At 47.0% G+C, this 23,189-nt stretch overlaps 1 protein-coding gene across 1 annotated transcript in view; it reads right to left on the bottom strand.

Moving 5' to 3' along the window:
• Positions 1-23,189, bottom strand: part of LOC149434150 (transmembrane channel-like protein 8) — a 39,571-nt gene extending 16,382 nt beyond the window's left edge. The window contains exons 1-8 of the mRNA XM_089664040.1: positions 23,060-23,189; positions 16,262-16,404; positions 12,796-12,936; positions 12,541-12,617; positions 11,524-11,663; positions 8,149-8,296; positions 7,089-7,259; positions 3,097-3,248 (exon numbers count right to left, since the gene is read on the bottom strand). Of these exons, the coding sequence (XP_089520166.1) occupies positions 3,097-3,248; positions 7,089-7,259; positions 8,149-8,296; positions 11,524-11,663; positions 12,541-12,617; positions 12,796-12,936; positions 16,262-16,404; positions 23,060-23,175 (1,088 nt within the window). The 5' untranslated portion in view covers positions 23,176-23,189. The remainder of the gene's footprint in view (positions 1-3,096; positions 3,249-7,088; positions 7,260-8,148; positions 8,297-11,523; positions 11,664-12,540; positions 12,618-12,795; positions 12,937-16,261; positions 16,405-23,059) is intronic.

The following is a 23,189-nucleotide window of genomic DNA, read 5'->3' as shown; positions in this document are numbered from 1 at the left end:
GTGATAAGAGTTGGTTGGAAAGGATAATGCAGTGATGGGATTGGTAGGAAGGATACTGGTGGTGATAGAGTTGGTTGGAAGGGTAATGCAGCGATGAGATTAGTAGGAAGGATACTGGTGGTGATAAGAGTTGGTTGGAAGGGTAATGCAGTGATGGGATTGGTAGGAAGGATACTGGTGGTGATAAGAGTTGGTTGGAAGGGTAATGCAGTGATGGGATTGGTAGGAAGGATACTGGTGGTGATAGAGTTGGTTGGAAGGGTAATGCAGTGATGGGATTGGTAGGAAGGATACTGGTGGTGATAGAGTTGGTAGGAAGGATAATGCAGTGATGGGATTGGTAGGAAGGATATTGGTGGTGATAGAGTTGATAGGAAGGATAATGCAGTGATGGGATTGGTAGGAAGGATACTGGTGGTGATAGAGTTGGTTGGAAGGGTAATGCAGTGATTAGGTTAGTGGAAAAGGTAATGCTGTGATGGGATTAATGAGAAATGTAATGGGACTGGCGGGAAGGTTAATAGGGTGATAGGGTAGGAGGGAAGGGTAAGGATGTGAAGGACAGCATTCTTGGATCTTCAACTATATGCAACCATCTTTCAGCTGCAAAACCAATATGGAATAGTAATGTAGAAATAGGGGTGGCAGGAAAGGTAATGTGGTTATAGGGTTGGTGGGAAGGATAATGCAGTGATTGGATTGGGGGAAGGGTGATGTCTTGGTGGGGTTAGTGGAAAAGGTAATGTGGTGATGGGGATGGTCGGAAGGGTTATGCAGAGATAGGGGTGGCAGGAAGGGTAATGCAGGATTGGGATTGGTGGGAAGAGTAATGAGGCAATGGGGTTGGTGGGAAAGGTGATGTGGTGGTGGGATTAGCTGGAAGGGTAATGCCCTGATAGGGTTGGTGATGTAAGGATGTGAGGGGCAGGGTTCTAGAGTAATGAGGTAATGGGGTTTGTGGGAAGGGTAGTGCAGCAATGGGGTTGGTGGGAAAGGCAATGCAGTGATGGGATTGGTGGGAAGAGTGGGAAGGGTATTGTGGTGATGAGAGTGGCAGGGAGGGTAATGTGGTGTTGGGGAAGGTGGGAAGAATAATACAGTGATTACGTTTGTGGAAAAAGTAATGTGTGATAGGACTGGTGGGAAAGGGTTCTAGAGTAATTCTAGAGTAATGAGGTAATATGGTTTGTGCGAAGGGTAATGCAGTGATGAGATTGGTCGGAAGGGTTGTGCTGTAATGGGGTTGGTGTGAAGGGTAATGCAGTGATGAGATTGGTGGGAAAGGTAGTGTGGTAATGGGGTTGGTGGGAAGGGTAATGCAGTGATGAGATTGGTGGGAAAGATAGTGTGGTAATGGGGTTGGTGGGAAGGGTAATGCAGTGATGGGGTTGATAGGAAGAGTTGTGCGGTAATGGGGTTGGTTGGAAGGGTAATTCAGTGATGAGATTGGTGGGAAGGGTAGAGCGGTAATGGGGTTGGTTGGAAGTTTAATTCAATGATGGGACTGGTGGGAAGGGTAGTGCGGTAACTGGGTTGGTGGGAAGGGTAATGCAGTCACGGGGTTGATGGGAAAATGAGTGCTGTATTGGGGTTTGTGGGAAGGGTAATGTAGTGGTGAGATTGGTCGGGAGGGTAGTGCGGTAATGGGTTTGGTTGGAAGGGTAATGAAGTTATGGGAGTGGTGGGAAGGGTAGTGCGGTAATGGAGTTGGTGGGAAGGGTAATGTAGTGTTAGGGTTGTTGGAAAGGGTAGTGCGGTAATGGGTTTGGATGGAAAGGTAATGCAGCAATGAGATTGGTGCAAAGGGTAGTGCGGTAATGGGTTTGGTTGAAAGGGTAATGCAGCAATGGGACTGGTGGGAAGGGCAGTGCAGTAATGGGTTTGGTAGGAGGGGTAATGCAGTGATGGGGTTGACAGAAAGAGTTGTGCGGTAATGGGGTTGGTTGGAAGGGTAATGCCGTGATGAGATTGGTGGGTAGGGTAGTGCGGTAATGGGGTTGGTGGGAAGGGTAATGCAGTCATGGGGTTGATGGGAAGATTAGTACGGTAATTATGTTGGTGGGAAGGGTAATGCAGTGATGAGATTGGTGGGAAGAGTAGTGGGGTAATGGGGTTGGTTGGAAGGGTTATTTAATGATGGGACGGGTGGGAAGGGTAGTGCGGTGATAGGGTTAATGGGAAAAGTCATGAGGAAATGAGGTTGGTTGAAAGGGTAATGCAGATATGAGATTGGTGGGAAGTGTAGTGTGATAATGGGGTTGGTGGGAAGGGTAGTGCAGTGACTGGGTTGATGGGGAGAGCAGTGTGGTAATGGGATTGGTGGAAGGGTAATGCAGTGATGGGGTTGGTGAGAAGGGCAATGCGGTGATGGGGTTGGCGGGAAGGGTAATGGGGTGATGCGGTTGGTGGGAAGGGTAATGCGGTGATGGGGTTGGCGGGAAGGGTAATAGGGTGATGCGGTTGGTGGGAAGGGTAATGAGGTGATAGGGTTGGCGGGAAGGGTAATGGGGTGATGGGGTTGGTGAGATGGGTAATGGGGTGATGCGGTTGGTGGGAAGGGTAATGGGGTGATGGGGTTGGTGAGAAGGGTAATTGGGTGATGGAGTTGGTTCGAACAGTAATAGGGTGAAAGGATTGGTGGGATGGGTAATGGGGTGTTTGGGTTGGTGGGAAGGATAATACAATGATGACATTGATGGGAAGGGTAAAGCAGGTAAGGGATTGGTGGGAAGGGTAATGTGGTGATGGGGTTGGTCTCTTATGTCGATTCATTCTTGTTTATTTCTGTAGATATCTTGATATTTAGGCTTTTCTCAGTTCTGAAGAAGCGGGGAAATGTGCGAAACACGTTGACTGATGCTTGAACTTGGATGCAATGTTGCAATGAGACATTATTTTCAAAAGTGATTTTATGGAATAAGTGGATTTTAATGACTATAAAGTATTGCTGTCTATTTTTATATTTACGTGTAAAACGTTCATTGCAAACATTTCTGTGGCCGTCCATGGAAACCCCTTCTTCTTCTACCATATTTAGTAGTCGAATGTGATCCATACATGCAGTATAATTCATCTACAATCGTTTTTACGACTGACCTGATCAGGGTGAGGGTGATCTCCGCACGGGGTGACTGACCCTCAAATTTCACCAGCAGCATAAAGAACTGAGGCAGGATGAAGAGAACCAGCGAGATGACAATCGGGGCGAGATACTGGATCACCAGTCCAGCAACTGGACTACCCGACCTCTGCGGGACAAAGAAAAACGTTACAAAGACTGGATGAAAAAAAAACAAAAAAAACAAACAAACAAAAATACATCAATAAAATAAAACTCCTAAACTCGGCGTTGATCCAGAGGAAGGTTAAAAAAATCCATTAAAGTACAGTCCAACTTCCTCCCGATTCATTTATTTCCTGGATCCTCCATTCCGGGGGGGGGGGGTGGTATTTGCGAAAACTGGTGCACGCAGAATCTGGTGCAGCTCTGCATAGTAACCAATCAGCTTCCAGGTTTTATTGTCAAAGCTTAACTGAACAAGCTGAAGCTAGAAGCTGATTGGTTACTATGCACAGCTGCAAAAGATTCTGCAAGCACCAGTTTTAGTAAATCTCCACGCCCCCCCCCCCCCCAAGGTGTTATTTCTGATAAATGATAATAACTGATTATATCTGAATTAAAAAAACACACCAAGCTTTTTTTGATGCAATCTACAGAGATGATGGAACCAAAAAGACTATTCCATGTTGTCACCGCTTTTACTGTGAAGAACCCTTTGCATAGGCAAAGGTTAATCCTTCCTTTCAGATGCAAGCAGCACCCCTCATCATTTTGCATTGACCTTCAAACTTTGCACCGAGTTTACTATATGGACCATTTATATATTAATAAGGCTCCATGCACACTGTGGGGGGGCCTTTTACTACGTTTTACCGCATTTTTCAGAGTTAGAGCGTTTTACAGCTATAAGCCCTCATGCACACGGGACGCATTCACTATATTCAGTCTCTCCGGACCCTGTATTCACTATATCCGCTCTCCCTGGACCCCGCATTCACTATATCCGCTCTCCCCGGACCCCGCATTCACTATATCCCCTCTCCCCGGACCCCGCATTCACTATATCCCCTCTCCCCGGACCCTGCATTCACTATATCCGCTCTCCCCGGACCCCGCATTCACTATATCCGCTCTCCCCGGACCCGGCATTCACTATATCCGCTCTCCCCGGACCCTGCATTCACTATATCCGCTCTCCCTGGACCCCGCATTCACTATATCCGGTCTCCCCGGACCCCGCATTCACTATATCCGCTCTCCCCGGACCCCGCATTCACTATATCCGCTCTCCCCGGACCCCGCATTCACTATATCCGCTCTCCCCGGACCCCGCATTCACTATATCCGCTCTCCCCGTACCCCGCATTCACTATATCTGCTCTCCCCGGACCCCGCATTCACTATATCCGCTCTCCCCGGACCCCGCATTCACTATATCCGCTCTCCCCGGACCCCGCATTCACTATATCCGCTCTCCCCGTACCCCGCATTCACTATATCCGCTCTCCCCGGACCCCGCATTCACTATATCCGCTCTCCCCGGACCCCGCATTCACTATATCTGGTCTCCCCGGACCCCGCATTCACTATATCCGCTCTCCCCGGACCCCGCATTCACTATATCCGCTCTCCCCGGACCCCGCATTCACTATATCTGGTCTCCTCGGACCCCGCATTCACTATATCCTCTCTGCTCGGACCCCGCATTCACTATATCCGCTCTCCCCAGGCCCTGTGTTCACTATATCCGCTCTCCTCGGACCCCGCATTCACTATATCTGCTCTTCCCGGACCCTGCATTCACTATATCCGCTCTCCACAGGCCCTGTGTTCACTATATCCGCTCTCCCCGGACCCTGCATTCACTATATCCTCTTTCCCCGGACCCTGCATTCACTATATCTGCTTTCCACAGGCCCTGTGTTCACTATATCCGCTCTCCCTGGACCCTGCATTCCCTATATCTGCTCTCCCCGGACCCCGCATTCACTTTATCTGGTCTCCCCGGACCCCACATTCACTATATCCGCTGTCCCCGGACCCCGCATTCACTATATCCGCTCTCCCCGGACCCCGCATTCACTATATCTGGTCTCCTCGGACCCCGCATTCACTATATCCGCTCTCCCCAGGCCCTGTGTTCACTATATCCGCTCTCCCCGGACCCTGCATTCACTATATCCGCTCTCCCCGGACCCCGCATTCACTATATCTGGTCTCCTCGGACCCCGCATTCACTATATCCGCTCTCCCCAGGCCCTGTGTTCACTATATCCGCTCTCCCCGGACCCCGCATTCACTATATCCGCTCTCCCTGGACCCTGCATTCCCTATATCTGCTCTCCCCGGACCCTGCATTCACTATATCTGGTCTCCCACAGTACACAGACCATGAAAATGCAATTATTTTAGTAAATATAAACTGCTAAATACCTTTTTTCATCAGCATTATATAGCAGTCTTGTGACTTCTATCAGTGTCCAGCAGAGCACTGTTTACAGCTTGTAGGAGTTTTCATTCTCTTCTGATTGTCCTATGAGGCTGCAGGACCCCAGACCCTATGTCTGGACAGCACTGATTGGCACTGTGCTGATCACATGCACTCTCCCAAGACAAAAAACCCCAAAAACCTCTCTAGCAATACACACCCAAATGAGCATGTGCAGCTTGCCCCCAAGGCTCTGTTCTATTAGGAGATGAGTCGGGAACAGTAGAAGAAGAGGAGGATCAGAGAAGACAGGATTAAACATCCCTTTTACACAATTCGGAGGATTAACCCCTTAGGTTCCACAGTGAGTATAACAAGAATGCTTTCCTGTATATACAGACTGATTGTACTGTTGTGGGTTTAGTAACACTTTAAGTATTTGCCCAGTGAAAGTGCAGGTACATTTGTGAATGGGGCAAAAGTGGAATGTAATAGGCTGTATCTCCTGCTGTTCAAATGTAAATAATTGATTTTGAATATACAGCATTTGACCACTAGATGGAGCTAAGTGTTCCAGGAGATTCCTATGACCCTTTCCTCACCCTAGTGGCCACATGTGGTGTTTGTCATTTTAAATCAATGCCTTACCTGCAAACATCTGAGGATATAGCCTGTCGAGTCTTTTCTTCCAATGTACATCGATCCGGAATGCCAATCGCTGTACGAGATTTCTATGTGAGGCCCAGATCATGTGATCACTGATTGGCCAATCAGTGATCACATGAATAGGTGTAAGCAAGATGTCACTTCTGACATCATTGCTTGCTACGTGTGAAATCTGTGAATGATCACAGAGATCACATGGTACAGGGCCATTCACAACAGCCATGTACCATGTGACAAGCTGTGACCAATCACAGCTCACACAGTATTTCTCAATGGCTGCAAGAATGCAGCCAGAGAGATGGAGAAATGATTGCTTTTACAGCCTTTATGGGTATAAAAGCAATGTGTAAAAAAAAAAAAAATCTTCATCACCCCCCACAAGTAGTACAGTGTCATTATGGTGACACTGTACTGCTAGGGTGGCAGTATGTTAAAAAACAAAACATAAAAAATAATATAACAAAATAAAATAAAAATGCAAAAAAATGTTTTTGAAAAATATAATTTTTGGTTATAAAGTAATTTGGGTAATTTTTTTTTTTACTAAAAAGATAACTGAATAAGTTTTGGCCAAGATTTATGAAGAAAGATTATTTATTTGCACTTTTTTCAAAATTTTTGGACATTTTCATTTATATAGCAAAAAAAATAAAAATCCCAGTGGTGAAAAAATACCACCAAAATAAAGTTTTATCTGTCTCAAAAAAGCTAAAAAATTCATATGGGTACAGTGTTGCATGACCGTGTAATTGTCATTCAAAGTGTGAGAGCGCTGAAAGCTGAAAATTGGCCTGGACAAGAAGGGGGTGAAAGTGTCTGGACTGAAAGGGGGTGAAAGTGTCCGGACTGGAAGGGGGTGAAAGTGTCCGGACTGGAAGGGGGTGAAAGTGTCCGGACCGGAAGTGGTTAATGAGATGATTCTGCGGTACTTACCTGCTGATAATCCTGAGAGATACCTGTGGCAACATATATGGAATAGAATCCACCCGCCATCATTGCCAGGATGACGCAGTTCAGCAGGACGCGAAGGATGACAACGCGCACCCTTTCATTAACAGACATTTGTGAATTTTCCCAAAACCAACGCTCCTCTGCCAGGTGAGACTGAAAAGAAGGGAAAGCATCTTACCAAAGATTGGCCGATAATCACACTTGTTCAACAAAGAAAGACAAAAATCTAAAAATAAATATAAATACAAAGCATATATGTGGTTTTGAGGGTGTATGGATCTGCTGCCCTCTACTGCCTTTGTTTGTGAATAACTGTGCTGCTTAAAATCGGTTAATTATGTATGCACTTCCTGTCTCTGAGAGGATGGGTTGAAAACCCCAGAGGAAGGAAGTAGAGGGTCTGGCACCACATGTCCTACCACGGAAGTGCTGCTGCTAAATCCAGACCAGAAGCAGGGATTATTAGGCAAGTGTTCCTATATTAAAAAGTTTTTAAAATGTTGCCCATATTTTCTGGGTGCATATATATTTATATACACTATATATAATATATATATGTACACAGTGGGTAAAAAAGTATTGAACACCGGTTTTATTATTATCATTATTATACAGGATTTATGGCGCCAACAGTTTGCTCAGCGCTTTACAATATAACGGGAAACTGAAAAAAGATATAAAACTCTCTTGATGCCGCCTCCCGGCCGTCTGTCTGCTGTGTTGCGATGACAGTTCTTAAATACTGTGATGATGTCACAAGGGGGTGGGGTTACCCTGCCCCTTGTGATGTCATCATGCACTGTATTTGGCCAAAGCATTGCACCTGACTTGTTGTCAGGTGCAATGCTTTGGCCAATCACAATGCACTGTCAGGGCGAACTGTGTATTGTGGGGCGTGGTGGGTGAGCAGCCCGCCGAACACCCTTACCTTTCATGTCTACAGCAAACACCCGAACGGCCAATGTTTGAGTCAAACTTACGTTCGACTCGAACATAAAGCCCATCACTAGTATTGAATAAAACAATTCCACAGAAAGTCCACCTTCAAGTCATTGCTGAGGCTTCGTTGTTTAAGCGATGACGTCCCAGCTCCTCGTACACAGAAATCCCAGCCGGTGAACACTCGGATGCTGATGGGGGTCCGGTAATCTCGGGTCCGGATTCGTCTCCGTGTTATCCCCTTCACTGTGCTGAGATGGCCGAAAAGAACAGAAAATGAAACATAAAGATTAATAGACTTTAGAATGTGAAATTGCGTATTTTGACCATCAAGGTCGCACCGTATAGACCAGCAATGGGCAAACTACGGCCCGGCGGACCTTTTAATCCGGCCCGTGGAGCGTGATACTGTCAGGATGGCTGTCAGGATGTGTGTAGGCGGGGCAGCGTGACGAACGTGAGGGGAGCTAGGCTCCTCTCATAGTCCGCCCTGAAGACCGGAACGGAGCGGGAACACGGCGAGAGGAACACGCGGAGCAAAGGTAAGTAAATTGACACAGGGGGGACTAGGGGACTTAATATGGGGGATGAATTAATATGGGGAATGAATTACTATATGGGGGATGAATTACTATGGGGGATGAATTACTATGGGGGATGAATTACTATGGGGGATGAATTACTATATGGGGGATGAATTACTATGGGGGATGAATTACTATATGGGGGATGAATTACTATGGGGGATGAATTACTATATGGGGGATGAATTACTATATGGGGGATTAATTACTATGGGGGATGAATTACTATGGGGGATGAATTACTATATGGGGGATGAATTACTATGGGGGATGAATTACTATGGGGGATGAATTACTATAGGGGGGATGAATTACTATAGGGGGGATGAATTACTATATGGGGGATTAATTACTATGGGGGATGAATTACTATATGGGGGATTAATTACTATATGGGGGATGAATTACTATGGGGGATAAATTACTATATGGGGGATTAATTACTATATGGGGGATGAATTACTATGGGGGATGAATTACTATATGGGGGATGAATTACTATGGGGGATGAATTACTATATGGGGGATGAATTACTATGGGGGATGAATTACTATATGGGGGATTAATTACTATATGGGGGATTAATTACTATGCTTACTATGGGGGAATATTACTATACTTACTATGGATGACACATACACATCATTCATCTACTCTTGGTCCGGCCCCCGGGTCCAATATATGAACCCATTGCGGCCCTCAAGTCAAAAAGTTTGCCCACCCCTGGTACAGACGCTGATAGATGAATTCTGATTGGCTGCTTTTTGCAGGAATAGCCCATGGACACAGTGGCGTCCTGAGGCAGGTGCGGTGGGGGGTGGGGGGGTGACACCCAGGGGCGGATTGACAACTCATGGGGACCCCGGGCGATAGGGTATCATGGGGCCCCTGTGTCCTTGCCCAAACTCAAAAAAGCCTATGAAAAAGGTACCAGGGGCATCTCATGGGGCCCCCTACTGACTCCGGACCCGCTCCACGAAAAGGTAAGTTGTAAAGAAAGCCGACGATCCCCGCAGGATGGTTCGGATCTGCGGATTGGGGAGCTTAATGAATCAGACTCCGATCCATTATGCTCAATCCGCAGATCTGAACCATCCTGCGGGGATCGTCGGCATGCAACCTATACGGGGTGACACCGGACCCGCTCCACGAAAACGTAAGTTGTAAAGAAAGCCGACGATCCCCGCAGGATGGATCGGATCTGCTGATTGGGGAGGATAATGGATCGGAATACATCCTTCGGGGATCGTCGGAGGGGTGTCACGAAGTGTTACCGCACCGGGTGACACCAACCCTAGGGACGCCCCTGCATGGACAGATATTTCTTCGAGAGGGAGATATCTGCTCATTCCTGCCCAACTCTACTGAAGGCCAGAACCTTCCATGTTCCTTGGCCAGTGCATGCAGGAACTGAACAGATTACCCCCTGAGAGCCGCTGCTTGTGGGTCCTACCTATTCCCTGCACAGCCAGGCAACATGCATTTTCCCGACACAAGAAACAGTCCATGGACTTGTTTTTTCTTTATTTATTATGAAATGTAACCCCTCGCCTACCGGGCACTTATACCCCCTTCCTGTCCAGGCCAATTTTCAGCTTTCAGCGCTTTTGCACTTTGAATGACAATTGCGCAGTCATGCAACACTGTACCCATATGAATTTTTTTCATGCAAATAGAGCTTTCTTTTGGTGGTAATTTTCTCCTTCGTTGATGTGCAATGATGAGGCTGCACTGATAAGAAGCACTGATGGGCACTGATAGGCAGCACTGATGGGCACTGATAGGAGGCACTGATAGGTGGCACTGATGATGCTGCACTGATAGGTGGCATTGATGAGCACCGTTGAGGTGGCAAGGATAGGCAGCACTGATGGGCACTGTTGAGGTGGCATGGATAGGTAGCACTGATGGGCACTGTTGAGGTGGCAAGGATAGGCAGCACTGATGGGCACTGATTGGAGGCACTGATAGGTGGTACTGATGAGCTGGCACTGATGATGGTGCACTGATAGGCGGCACTGATGGGTGGTACTGTTGGGCAAATAGGCGGCAATGATAGGCAGCACTGATGGGCGGTATTGTTGGGCACTGATGGGCAGCACTGCTGGGCAGCACTAATGGGTGGCACTGCAAGGCACAGGTGGGTGGCACTGATGGGTACAGATGGATGGCACTGCTGGGCACAGGTGGGCGGCACTGCTGGACACTGATCATCAGGGCACTGATCATCAGTGCCCTGATCATCAGTGCCGATCACATCTCTGACAATTGCTGGCTATCGGCAGTACTTTCCTCAAGCTGGGACCCCTGAGTGGGTTTTCAGCAAAGTGACAACTTGTAGGAGCTCTTAGTCCCCTTTGTGAACAAAATACCAGCCCATCTGGCTATGGTATCTGATAACAGGGCAAGGGATTGGGTAAGCATTAAACTGTCTCCTGAAGACTTGCCAAGAGCTTCTCTCTGATAGGCCTTGGGGGCGTAGAGGTCCTCACACTGTCCTTGTCCTGCAGCTGTGGATAGAACAAAATCCTTTTCACTTTCGGCTTCATTAGTCGCAGAGGAGATGGGGGAACAGACGTCCCTCCATCTCCTCTCTGCACAGGTGACAAAACTGGTGGAACAGGAAAGCCGGGGAATGGTAAGGAGGAGGGGGACCTGAGAAAGTGATCAGGTGGCTGTAAAGCTGCTTGGATCACCTTTACAGTAAAGCCAATCGCTGGCTGTAAAAGAATTATACCAGGATATATATATATATATATATCCTATGAGCAGCAAGCGGTTACATTCTCCACCCCACTTGGCCTGAAGTAGTAAGTGATGGAAGACGGAGAAGGTGGTAAACATCCGTCTACAAGGGGCTTATTGGCAACGTTGACTATAAATGGGATCCTACCACTGCAGGAGGCCGAGCCCGCCGACAGACAGGAAGAGGAGCGGGGTGAGCAGGTAAGTCAGCCGGGTGTTGAATGAAGAGTCTGATCCTGTCATCTCACTGTAATGTCCATAGAAAAGGTAAGTGTCTTCCATGAAGCCCTGAAAGATAAAAGATCCAACAATCATCTACTCTATAGAAGGTTTCATCTTCCAGTTCTGCACATAAAGAACACCGCGTTACTTTACAGCTGCTGCAAACAAAACGGCAAAAGAGTGCACCAGTAGCAGGCCCAGACTGGAAGCCTGGCAGCTCTGGTGTTTGTCAGAAGAGATGTAGGTTGACTTCATACTCATATGCAGGGCTGTGGATAAGGGGGTTCCACCAGTCCTGTACGGAGCCCAAGCCATCAGGGGGTAACTAGGTAAATCGGATATGGGTAGGGAGGGTCATTGGCACAACATGGGGGGGGGGGGGGGGAATTACTGGAACCAATCCCCTGTATGGCTCTCTCTGCAGCAGCTGAAAGCCGGCTTCTTCTCCTCTCCCTCCCCCCCGTCGGCCTTTTAGCTGCTGCAGAGAGAGCCATACAGGGGATCGGTTCCAGTAACTGCCCCCTCCACATGAAAGAAAAATATATTTGAAATATATTTAAAAAATATTCTTCCCAAATATATCAACATATATTTGAAATGCTACAATTTTGGCCATATTCAATATATTTCAAAATATATTTCAATACACAGCAGAGTGGCGGGCTGATGGTCCAGACTGGGCTGTCAGTAGGTCCGGATCTAGACCGTGGTCCACCATTTAGTGAAGGCTGCTCTATCATAAGAAGGTATCTCCTCTCCATACAGCACAAATAAATTCACAGTATCATCTTTATATTTATTGGGGCGGGGGGGATATTGTAATATGTATATGGGAGTGCGGTGTGTAATTTATTTAGTTTTTAGTGAGGACAAGTCATCCACATTCATAGAACAGCTCTGTCTATTGCCTTAGTACAGGTCTTCATTGACCGATGTCACTCACTTCTCCGGTGAAGACGTCCAGTAGAACACCATGGAAGGATCTACTGGCAGAGGAAGTTGAGTTTCCACAAGGGGCTGCTGGGAGGAGAATGAAATATAAAGACGTTATCAAAATTATATATTGCAGTCCTCAAAAATATCTCTAAGATGTCAGCCACATCAGCACATTTAGACTACGCAAAGAGGATTCTGATTGGGTGTTAAGGACGGGTAATCTTAGCTACAACAATCCTCTACACAGAAGAAGACCTCCTACCATGAGGACGGTGAGTGGAGCCTCGGAGGAACGCGGTGGGAAGGATGACCAGGCCGGTGGTAAGGAGAAGCGATGTGAAATTCAGCAGAATCAGGAAACGCAGGAAGGAGAAATAGGAGCTGATACTGGAACCGAACTTCCCTGGTGCATGATGGGAAAACAATATTTTTTTTTTAGTTGGGTTAAGTCGATCTAAGTTATAACTGAATGACATTCAGTTAATTAAAGCTTTGTGTGACATAAACAACATTCATGTTTTTTCTTATAAAAAATACTGATTTGGCCTTTTTTACCTCCTTTGTTACATCTCAGCGCTGCCAATCTCCTCCATCTTCTTTCAGCCACTTGCTGTCTACATGAGCCCCAGCAGCAACCTCCCCTCTGCGCACCTCTACCTGATCAACCACTTCTCTAGCAGTTGTGTCCCCACCAGTCAAACAGCCTTGCCTTCCTTTCCCTCCCAGGGCACTCTCCCCCATCAACCACTCCTCTACCAGTTGTGTCCCCACCAGTCACACAGCCTCGCCTTCTTCCTTTCCCTCCCAGGGCACGCTCCCCCATCAACCACTCCTCTACCAGTTGTGTCCCCACCAGTCACACAGCCTCCCTTTCTTCCTTTTCCTCCCAGGGCACTCTCCCCCATCAACCATTCCTCTACTAGTTGTGGCCCCACCAGATGCACCAGGTCCCCATAGACCTCTTCTATCGTCAACAGTTCCCTTATTGGCCAAGTCCCCTCAAAGTAACACACATCCCCTTCTTCCCTCCCCTCTGCACACCTCTACCTGATCAACCACTCCTCTACCAGTTGTGTCCCCACCAGTCACACAGCCTCCCCTTCTTCCTTTCCCTTCCAGGGCACTCTCCCCCATCAACCACTCCTCTACTAGTTGTGGCCCCACCAGATGCACCAGCTCCCCAGGGACCTCTTCTACCATCAACAGCTCCCTTATTGGCCAAGTCCCCTCAAAGTAATACACATCCCCTCCCTCCCCTCTGGGCACCTCTACCCGATCAACCACTCCTCTACCAGTTGTGTCCCCACCAGTCACACAGCCTCGCCTTCTTCCTTTCCCTCCCAGGGCACGCTCCCCCATCAACCACTCCTCTACCAGTTGTGTCCCCACCAGTCACACAGCCTCCCTTTCTTCCTTTTCCTCCCAGGGCACTCGCCCCCATCAACCATTCCTCTACTAGTTGTGGCCCCACTAGATGCACCAGCTCCCCATAGACCTCTTCTATCGTCAACAGCTCCCTTATTGGCCAAGTCCCCTCAAAGTAACACACATCCCCTTCTTCCCTCCCCTCTGCGTACCTCTACCTGATCAACCACTCCTCTACCAGTTGTGTCCCCACCAGTCACAAAGCCTCCCCTTCTTCCTTTCCCTCCCAGGGCACTCTCCCCCATCAACCACTCCTCTACTAGTTGTGGCCCCACCAGATGCACCAGCTCCCCAGGGATCTCCTCTACCGTCAACAGCTCTCTTATTGGCCACGTCCCCTCAAAGTAACACACATCCCCTCCCTCCCCTCTGGGCACCTCTACCCGATCAACCACTCCTCTACCAGTTGTGTCCCCACCAGTCACACAGCCTCGCCTTCTTCCTTTCCCTCCCAGGGCATTCTACCCCATCAACCACTCCTCTACCAGTTGTGTCCCCACCAGAAGCACCAGCTCCCCTGGGACCTCTTCTACCGTCAACCACTCTCTTATTGGTTAAGTCTCCTCAAAGTAACATACATCCCCTTCCTCCCTCCCCTCTGGGCACCTCTACCCGATCAACCACTCCTCTACCGGCTGTGTTCCTCATGGATCTCTTCTCCCATCAACCACTCCTCTACTGACCATGTCCCCAGCAGTCCCACAGCCCCCACTTCCCTCCAGGCACCTCTCTCCCCGTACATAGCTCTCCCAAAAACCATTCCTCTACTGCCCATGCCCCTACTAGTTACACAGCCCTACCCCCTTTCCTTTCACCCAGGCAAATCTCTCCCATCAACTGTTCCTCTACCTCCCGTGTCCCCACCAGTCACACTGGCTCCCCAATGACCTCTTCTCCATCAACTGCTCCTCTACTGACTGTGTCTCCACCAGTCTTACCACCTTCTCACCCTTGGCACCCTTTCCCCATCAACTACTCCTCTACCAGTTGTGTCCCCACCAGTCGCAACAGCTCCCCAGGGACCTCTTCTTCCCGTCAACTGCTCCTTTATTGACCATGTCCCCTCAAGTCACACAGCCCCCCATTCCCTGGGCACCTCTACCCCATCAATCACTCCTCCACCAGTTGTGTCCACACCAGTCACACTGGTTCCCCAGGGATCTCTTCTCCCATTAACTGCTCCTGGACTGACCGTGTCTCCACCAGTTACACCACCTTCTCACCCTGGGCACCTCTTCCCCATCAACTGCTTCTGTACAGGCTGCAGGGTGGTGGATAAGGGGGTACCACTAGTCCTCCTGTACTCGAACAAGACTGCCTGGGAGGCCCAGATTAGGGCATGGATGGTGATCGGCATGGCGAGGCGAGCAATTACTTGGACTGATCCCCTGTATGGCTCTCTCTGCAGCAGCTGAAAACTGGCTTCTTCTGTCCTTCCAGTTGGCCTTCAGCTGCTACAGAGAGAGCCATAAAAAAGGGAATCGGTTTTAGTAATTGCCCCTCTCCCACCGGTAGCACCCAACAACCTCCCTGTGCACCATACGTTTCCCCTGCTGCCCAGGAACCCCCACCCCCCCCCCCCACCCCAGTGCGGCTGGATTCCATCCTCTCCTCTCCACCAGCAGTTGCAGGCACACAACAGGATGGAGAGTGGGGGAAGAGTCTGATAAATATGTAATTCGTTTCCTGAATTAACACAATGATGAGTGATCAGTACCAATCACTCACTGTGTTCATTCATAACTGAAGCATAATAAACTGTGTTTTTTTTTATTTTTTTGGGGGGAGCTGTCAGGTTGGCTGTATGGGGTCTCGTGGTTTCTAACAGCACCCCACCAGTGACAAAGTCCCACCCCCTTCCTTTTCCACAGGGCAACTCTCCTCCATCAACTGCTCCTCTGGAACCATGTCCCCACCTGTCATACCGCCTTCCTGCCCCGGGCACCGCTCCCCAATCAACGGCTCTTCTGCAAGCCATGTCCCCACTTGTCACACCCCCCTTTCCTCAATGGGCACCTCTTCCCCATCAACCACATCTATACCAGTTTTGTCCCCACCAGTCACACTGGTTATTGGCTGGGCGAGATGGACTCGTGTGTTTTTTCAAACGTACTAACTATATAAATGTGTCACCTCTGGAGTTAGTGCTTTGTGAAACAAAAACTCTTTTTGGGTTGTGATTTCACTGGCTGCATGCTTCTGCTTGGCCATGCATCTATCGTTTTCATAAGGAGACCAGAAATGTCAGACAATGTTCTCCCAGTTAAGCTTTCTTTTCATATGTTCTGTGTTTGGCCTCTCACCTCTGATGGCGATAAGCGTCTTCTGCCACGGCTTCATTGTTGCCAGGATCTGAAGGCTTTTGGCCCAGGCGGGACGTAGACATGAGCAATATTTTGGGGTAAAGGGACTCCAGAATCTAGTACTTCGAGTCTGATGAGCCTCCCTGTGCAGAGAAGAAACAGTCTGCAGTTGTAGAAGAGCATTCACAAATTCTGGCGAGACCACAGTTTTCCAAGGCTGCAGTTATTTGTCTAAAGGAGACTCAAATCTGCCTCCAGACTTGACTTCTTTCAAAATTCCCAAACTGCCTGGACATCTCCCCCAACCATTCCTAGTGCCTAAAACATTTCAGTATCTGAGCGCCATGTAGCACATACTATATACAGGATTTTGTGTTTGTATTAGTCACTCCTGCCCTCTGCTTCCTTCCCTGTTTCAGCAGCCAGGCTGGGCACTCCTATTGTCAGTTTGACCTTTTTTTTATGAGCGGTGCTTAATCATCAGAAAGAGGAGGCCGCTGGCTGAAGCGTGTGGAATGAGTGAAGCTTCTCATGTATCCAGGTCGTGGTATATCCTGCAGTAGTTGGTCATAGACACGTGCGTTTCGATCTGAATTGAAATTCAGGTAAAATTTTAGTTATTCGGAGATTCGGGAGCATCCAAATTTCCAAATTACAATAGTAATGAATTTAAAAGAATCCAAAATAACAAAGAAAATTTTGTCCGAAATTCTAATCGAATTTGAATCGAATTCAAAAACATAAATTTTAAATATAAACAGATTGCTGTCAATTATTGTCAAACCGCTAGGGTAGGGATGTTAAAATGGTGCTATGCGAAAGACAGATGGTGTCCACAACTTTCATACCTCCCCTTCTGTTCTTGGACAATCAACATCTACACCAGGGTTTCTCAACCAGGGTTCCATGGAAACCTAGGGTCCTCCAGAAGTTGCTTGCTTGAGCTATTTTTGGCCTCTCAGATAAGTTCTACTGACACCATTGATCTTTTTAGCTCTAAGAAAGGGGGTAATTCTTCTCAATGACCACAAGTTGAAGGAACATTCTTCTCAATGACCACAAGGTGAAGGAACAGTCTTCTCAATGGCCACAAGTTGAAGGAACATTCTTCTCAATGACCACAAGGTGAAGGAACAGTCTTCTCAATGGCCACAAGTTGAAGGAACATTCTTCCCACTGACCACAAGTTGAAGGAACATTCTTCCCACTGACCACAAGTTGAAGGAACATTCTTCCCACTGACCATCACACTAATGTATCATGAGATGTAGAAACAGTAATTATTAGCAGGGGTTCCGTGAGCCTGAAAAATGATTTCAATGGTTCCTCTTGGTGTTGGAAAGGTTCAGAAAAGCTGTCCTACACATTTCATTGTGATTGGACGAAGGGGTTTGTGCTAACCATGTGGATATAAATGTTGGGGGAACTTCCTGACACTCATTAGAACTGAAGAAGTTCCTTGGAGAAGCTACAAAATGCCTTCAACATTACAGAACAAGTACAGCTAAATAGAGAGAATGAGGTTTCTCCAAATGATTGTTGGACTTGTCTTCTATTAGAGGGGCGGGAAGCAGAGGCATAACTATAACCTTCAGGGCCCCGGTGCAAGAAACCATAAAGGTCCCCCCTGACTCGCAACCAGGCCCCCCCCATGGTCGCTGAACACTAGGGCCCCGGTTGCAAGTGCCACCTTTGTGACCCTGGTAGTTCTGCCACTGGTGTTAGTATTTTTTTTAATTTTTGTTATTTTATGATTTTTTAAAATTATTTGTTAACCATTTTATTTATTTTAGAGTTGTATGTTTGTAATTATTTTTTTTTTTTTTCAATTTGGAGGAGCCTTGTTAGGGGGCTTTGGTGAGCTATCTGGGGTCTAAACAGACCTCTGATGTTTCACCTTTGAGATAGAGAAAGGAGGTTATGGAAATAGCTCTCAGTCTCCATCTCTGTAGCCTCAGCTGCGCAGAATGAATGGGCAGGAATAGTACAGAGCATCAGGTTCATTCATAAACGGAAGCATAGTAAACACAGCTTACTGTGCCTCAGTGATGAATGAACAGAGTCAGTGATCGGCACAGATCACAGACTCTATTCATTCAGACTAGGAAGGAGCCAGTAAATGATACATATGCCAGCCCCTTCCCCATCCTCCATCCTGACAGATCCTGCTGTTGGGTTCCCTCCTCTCCTCTCCCGCCGGCTGCTGCCAGGGATCTGTCAGGATGGAGAACAGGGAAGGGGCTGGTAAATGTGTAATTTTAATAAAAAGGGGAGAACTCGGCATCCCTGCGGGGGATGAGCAGGGGACTGGGGGAGTACAAAGGAGGGGCAGGAGGAGGTGGATCGGAGGGGCGACAAGTAGAGAAACCGATCCCCTCCATTCTCCTCCTGCAGCCTTTGAAAGGCTGCAAGAGAAAAATGGAGAAGATCAGTTCATCTGTATGTCTCCCCCGCTGCCCCTCCTATCCAAGTGTACAGGGGGCCGCACAGGTCCCCTGCCTGGAGGATTGGGCCAGGTCACAATTGTAAAATAAATAAAATGGTAAAAAATCATTTTAAAAAAATCATAAAATAACAAAATTAAAAAACAATACTGACACCAGTGGCAGAACTACCAGGGTCACAAAGGTGGCACTTGCGACCAGGCCCTGGCGTTCAGCCACCATGGGGGGGGGGGGGGCTTAGCTGGAGGATTGGGCCATGTCAAAATTGTAAAATAAATAAAATGGTAAAAAATAATTTAAAAAAATCATAAAATAACAAAAATTAAAAAACAATACTGACACCAGTGGCAGAACTACCAGGGTCACAAAGGTGGCACTTGCGACCAGGCCCTGGCGTTCAGCCACCATGGGGGGGGGGGGCTTAGCTGGAGGATTGGACCATGTCACAATTGTAAAATAAATAAAATGGTAAAAAATCATTTTAAAAAAACCATAAAATAACAAAAATTAAAAAACAATACTGACACCAGTGGCAGAACTACCAGGGTCACAAAGGTGGCACTTGCGACCAGGCCCTGGCGTTCAGCCACCATGGGGGGGGGGGCTTAGCTGGAGGATTGGGCCATGTCACAATTGTAAAATAAATAAAATGGTAAAAAATAATTTAAAAAAATCATAAAATAACAAAAATTAAAAAACAATACTGACACCAGTGGCAGAACTACCAGGGTCACAAAGGTGGTACTTGCGACCAGGCCCTGGCGTTCAGCCACCATGGGGGGGGGGGGCTTAGCTGGAGGATTGGGCCATGCCACAATTGTAAAATAAATAAAATGGTAAAAAATAATTTTAAAAAATCATAAAATAACAAAAATTTAAAAAAAATACTGACACCAGTGGCAGAACTATCAGGGTCACAAAGGTGGTACTTGCAACCAGGCCCTGGCGTTCAGCCACCATGGGGGGGGGGGGCTTAGCTGGAGGATTGGACCATGTCACAATTGTAAAATAAATAAAATGGTAAAAAATCATTTTAAAAAAATCATAAAATAACAAAAATTAAAAAACAATACTGACACCAGTGGCAGAACTACCAGGGTCACAAAGGTGGCACTTGCGACCAGGCCCTGGCGTTCAGCCACCATGGGGGGGGGGGGGCTTAGCTGGAGGATTGGGCCATGTCACAATTGTAAAATAAATAAAATGGTAAAAAATAATTTAAAAAAATCATAAAATAACAAAAATTAAAAAACAATACTGACACCAGTGGCAGAACTACCAGGGTCACAAAGGTGGTACTTGCGACCAGGCCCTGGCGTTCAGCCACCATGGGGGGGGGGGCTTAGCTGGAGGATTGGGCCATGCCACAATTGTAAAATAAATAAAATGGTAAAAAATAATTTTAAAAAATCATAAAATAACAAAAATTAAAAAAAAATACTGACACCAGTGGCAGAACTATCAGGGTCACAAAGGTGGTACTTGCAACCAGGCCCTGGCGTTCAGCCACCATGGGAGGCCTAGCTGGAGGATTGGGCCAGGTCACAATTGGGACCCCTGCAACGCCTGTAAGTAAGGTCCTGGTGAGAAGACCTGACACCAATAAAAATCCTGGTGCAAAGCTGATACTTCTTTGTAACGAGAGTCTCCAGCTGAAGTGACCAAGACCCCTTAGCTGATTGTATCTGCAACAACTGCACATCTTCTGTGACCTGGTAATCCCATGTTCTGCATGTATGTAGTATGTATGTAGTCACTGTTTGCTCATATGCCACGTGTACATAAGTATTTCTGCCTGTATGCAATAGTTACACAAACGTCCTTTAAGATTCGGTTTCTGGGTTTCATTTCCTTTCCTCGCTACACAGAAACTGTTCACACCACAAGTGACAGTCGCTTTTCTGGTGCCAGGGTAAGAATGTACTTCATTCATGACACCTTGGCCAAGAACCTCAGACACTGCCATATACAGTATGTGCCACGGGTGTCAAACTGGCCGTCCTCCAGCTGTTGCCAAACTATTTCTCACACAGACTTGCATCCAAAGACAGTGACCAGTCCATGAACTTGGTTTTGTTGTTTTATTAGGGGAAATAACGTGGATAGGAAAATAGGGATTATGGGATGCCCAATTTGATTGGTAAAAATGGAAGGGTGACACTCCCCTCCTATGTACAAAGCCAATCCTGAACTGTCCTGGAAGCCATAAGTCGTTGTAGTAGCAGCTGCCCCTTACAGGCGAGGAACTATCAGCCCCTCAAAAATCACTTCACTTCTTGTAACTACCTCCAGAGATGACTTCTCTCCCCATTACAGAGCTGCTCCCAGATCCATACCCTTCAAGCACTACCTGGATTCTCAGAAGATCTCCCGGGACAAGACTGTCCTTAGAAAGATTGCTATGTTTGTCAGTCTTTCCCCTTGTAGATCCCAATGTGTGCTGTTGTACTCTGTCATCTTTGCTCCATACTGCTCCAGGCCTTGATCCCGTCCGTGCCTCTCTGCAGAATGTATCCTCTGGAGCCAGCCTGAGCCCAGCCTACAGGCCAACCCCTCTTCCTAGACACCGACAGTCTCCTCAGCCCTCCATCTTTCACTCGACTCCTTTCCTGTCACCCTGACTCCACCATATTTATCGGCCAGTCCACCACTCTACCAGGTCCTCCAAACCTGGGATTAACGGAACCCCCCATGAATATGCAGATTAGGCCTTCACCCCTTTCTTCTTACCGATTTCTGGAAGGTTCTATGGTCCTCCAGAGTCAGGAGGAGGCGATAGAGCCACAACCCGTTGAGTGATCCAGCTGACCTGCAATAACCCGACCTTAATGACAGACTTACACAACTACCTTGAGCCATCCACAATGATTTTGCCTATAACATACTACACTATTCTGGTAGCACACTAGAGGGTGCTACATGTTTATATGACATGAAGAGGCATCTAGGACTATATGCTTACAGGACATGAAGAGGTATATAGGACCAGATGTTTACAATGTTTACAATATAAAAAATAAGACAACATATAGGGCCAGATGTTTATAGGGCATGAAGAGGTATATAGGACCAGATGTTTATAGGGCATGGAGACATATAGGACCAGATGTTTATAGGACCTGAAGAGGTATATAGGACCAGATGTTTATAGGACCTGAAGAGGTATATAGGACCAGATGGTTATAGGGCATGGAGACATTTAGGACCAAATACTTTTAGGACATGAAAAGTCAAATGGGGCCAGATGCGTATAAGACATGAAGAGACATATGGGACCAGATGCTATAGGACGTAAAAAGGCATATAGAATCAGATGCTTATAGGACATAAAGAGGCATATAGGACCAAGTACGTTTAGGACATAAAGTATCATATGGGATTAGATGCTTACAGGACATGAAGAGTTAAATGGGACCAGATGCTTGTAGGACATGAAAAGTCATATGGGACCAGATGTGTATAAGACATGAAGAGACATATGGGAACAGATGCTTATAGAACATGAAAAGACATATAGGACCAAATGTTTATAGGACATAAAGAGGCATATTGGACCAAATACGTTTAGGACATGAAGAGTCCAGATGCTTATAAGACATGAAGAGTTAAATGAGACCAGATGCTTGCAGGATATGAAGAGTCATATGGGACCGAATGCTTATAGGACATGAAGAGTCATATGGGACCAGATGCTTATAGGACATGAAGAGACATATAGGACCAAATAATTTTAGGACATGGAGAGTCATATGGGATCAGATGGTTATAAGACATGAAGACTCATATGGGACCAGATGCTTATAGGACATGAAGAGTCATGTGGGACCAGATGTTTATAGGACATGAAGAGTCATGTGGGACCAGATGCTTATAAGACATGAAGATACATATGGGACCAGATGTTTATAGGGCATGAAGAGACATATAGGACCAAATACTTTTAGGACATGGAGAGGCATATGGGACCAGATGGTTAAAGGACATGAAGAGTCATATGGGACCAGATTCTTTAAGCACATGAACAGGCATATACAGTAGAACCAGATAACTATTAGACAGCCCTCCTTCTACTCTACTAAAGACTTTGAAGTCAACCACGTAAGGTAATAATATAGTAAAAGGCCAACATGGGGGAGCAATATACTCTACTTTAGTCTTCAATATTCATAGCTTTACTGAAGAACTTTGTGGCGTAAAGAAATACCTAAGCAAGTAGAAATCTATCCAACACCACCCAAAACACTTGTGAACTGTTCATTCCCTAATAGGCTCCCTGCCTGGGTTAAAGTGGTAATATGTTTGTGGTGCTCATCTGACATCATAAACCATGAACATAGCCATTCAAGCCACGCACCTCAGACTCTGCTTCTCTCTCATTGGGATTGGGTTGTCTCGGAGGTCACTATACTTGGCCTTTGTCCTCCATGTTCTTGCTCCAGTGTTCCATTCTTCCGGAGGCTTGTCATTCATTTCATAAACTTGTG

The sequence above is a fragment of the Staurois parvus genome, unplaced genomic scaffold (assembly GCF_062004578.1).
Source record: "Staurois parvus isolate SC_StPar_1 unplaced genomic scaffold, SC_StPar_1.0 ptg001819l, whole genome shotgun sequence".
Taxonomy (NCBI): domain Eukaryota; kingdom Metazoa; phylum Chordata; class Amphibia; order Anura; family Ranidae; genus Staurois; species Staurois parvus.
Note: the sequence above shows the minus strand (reverse complement) of the source record. Positions and strands in the feature narration are given on the sequence as shown.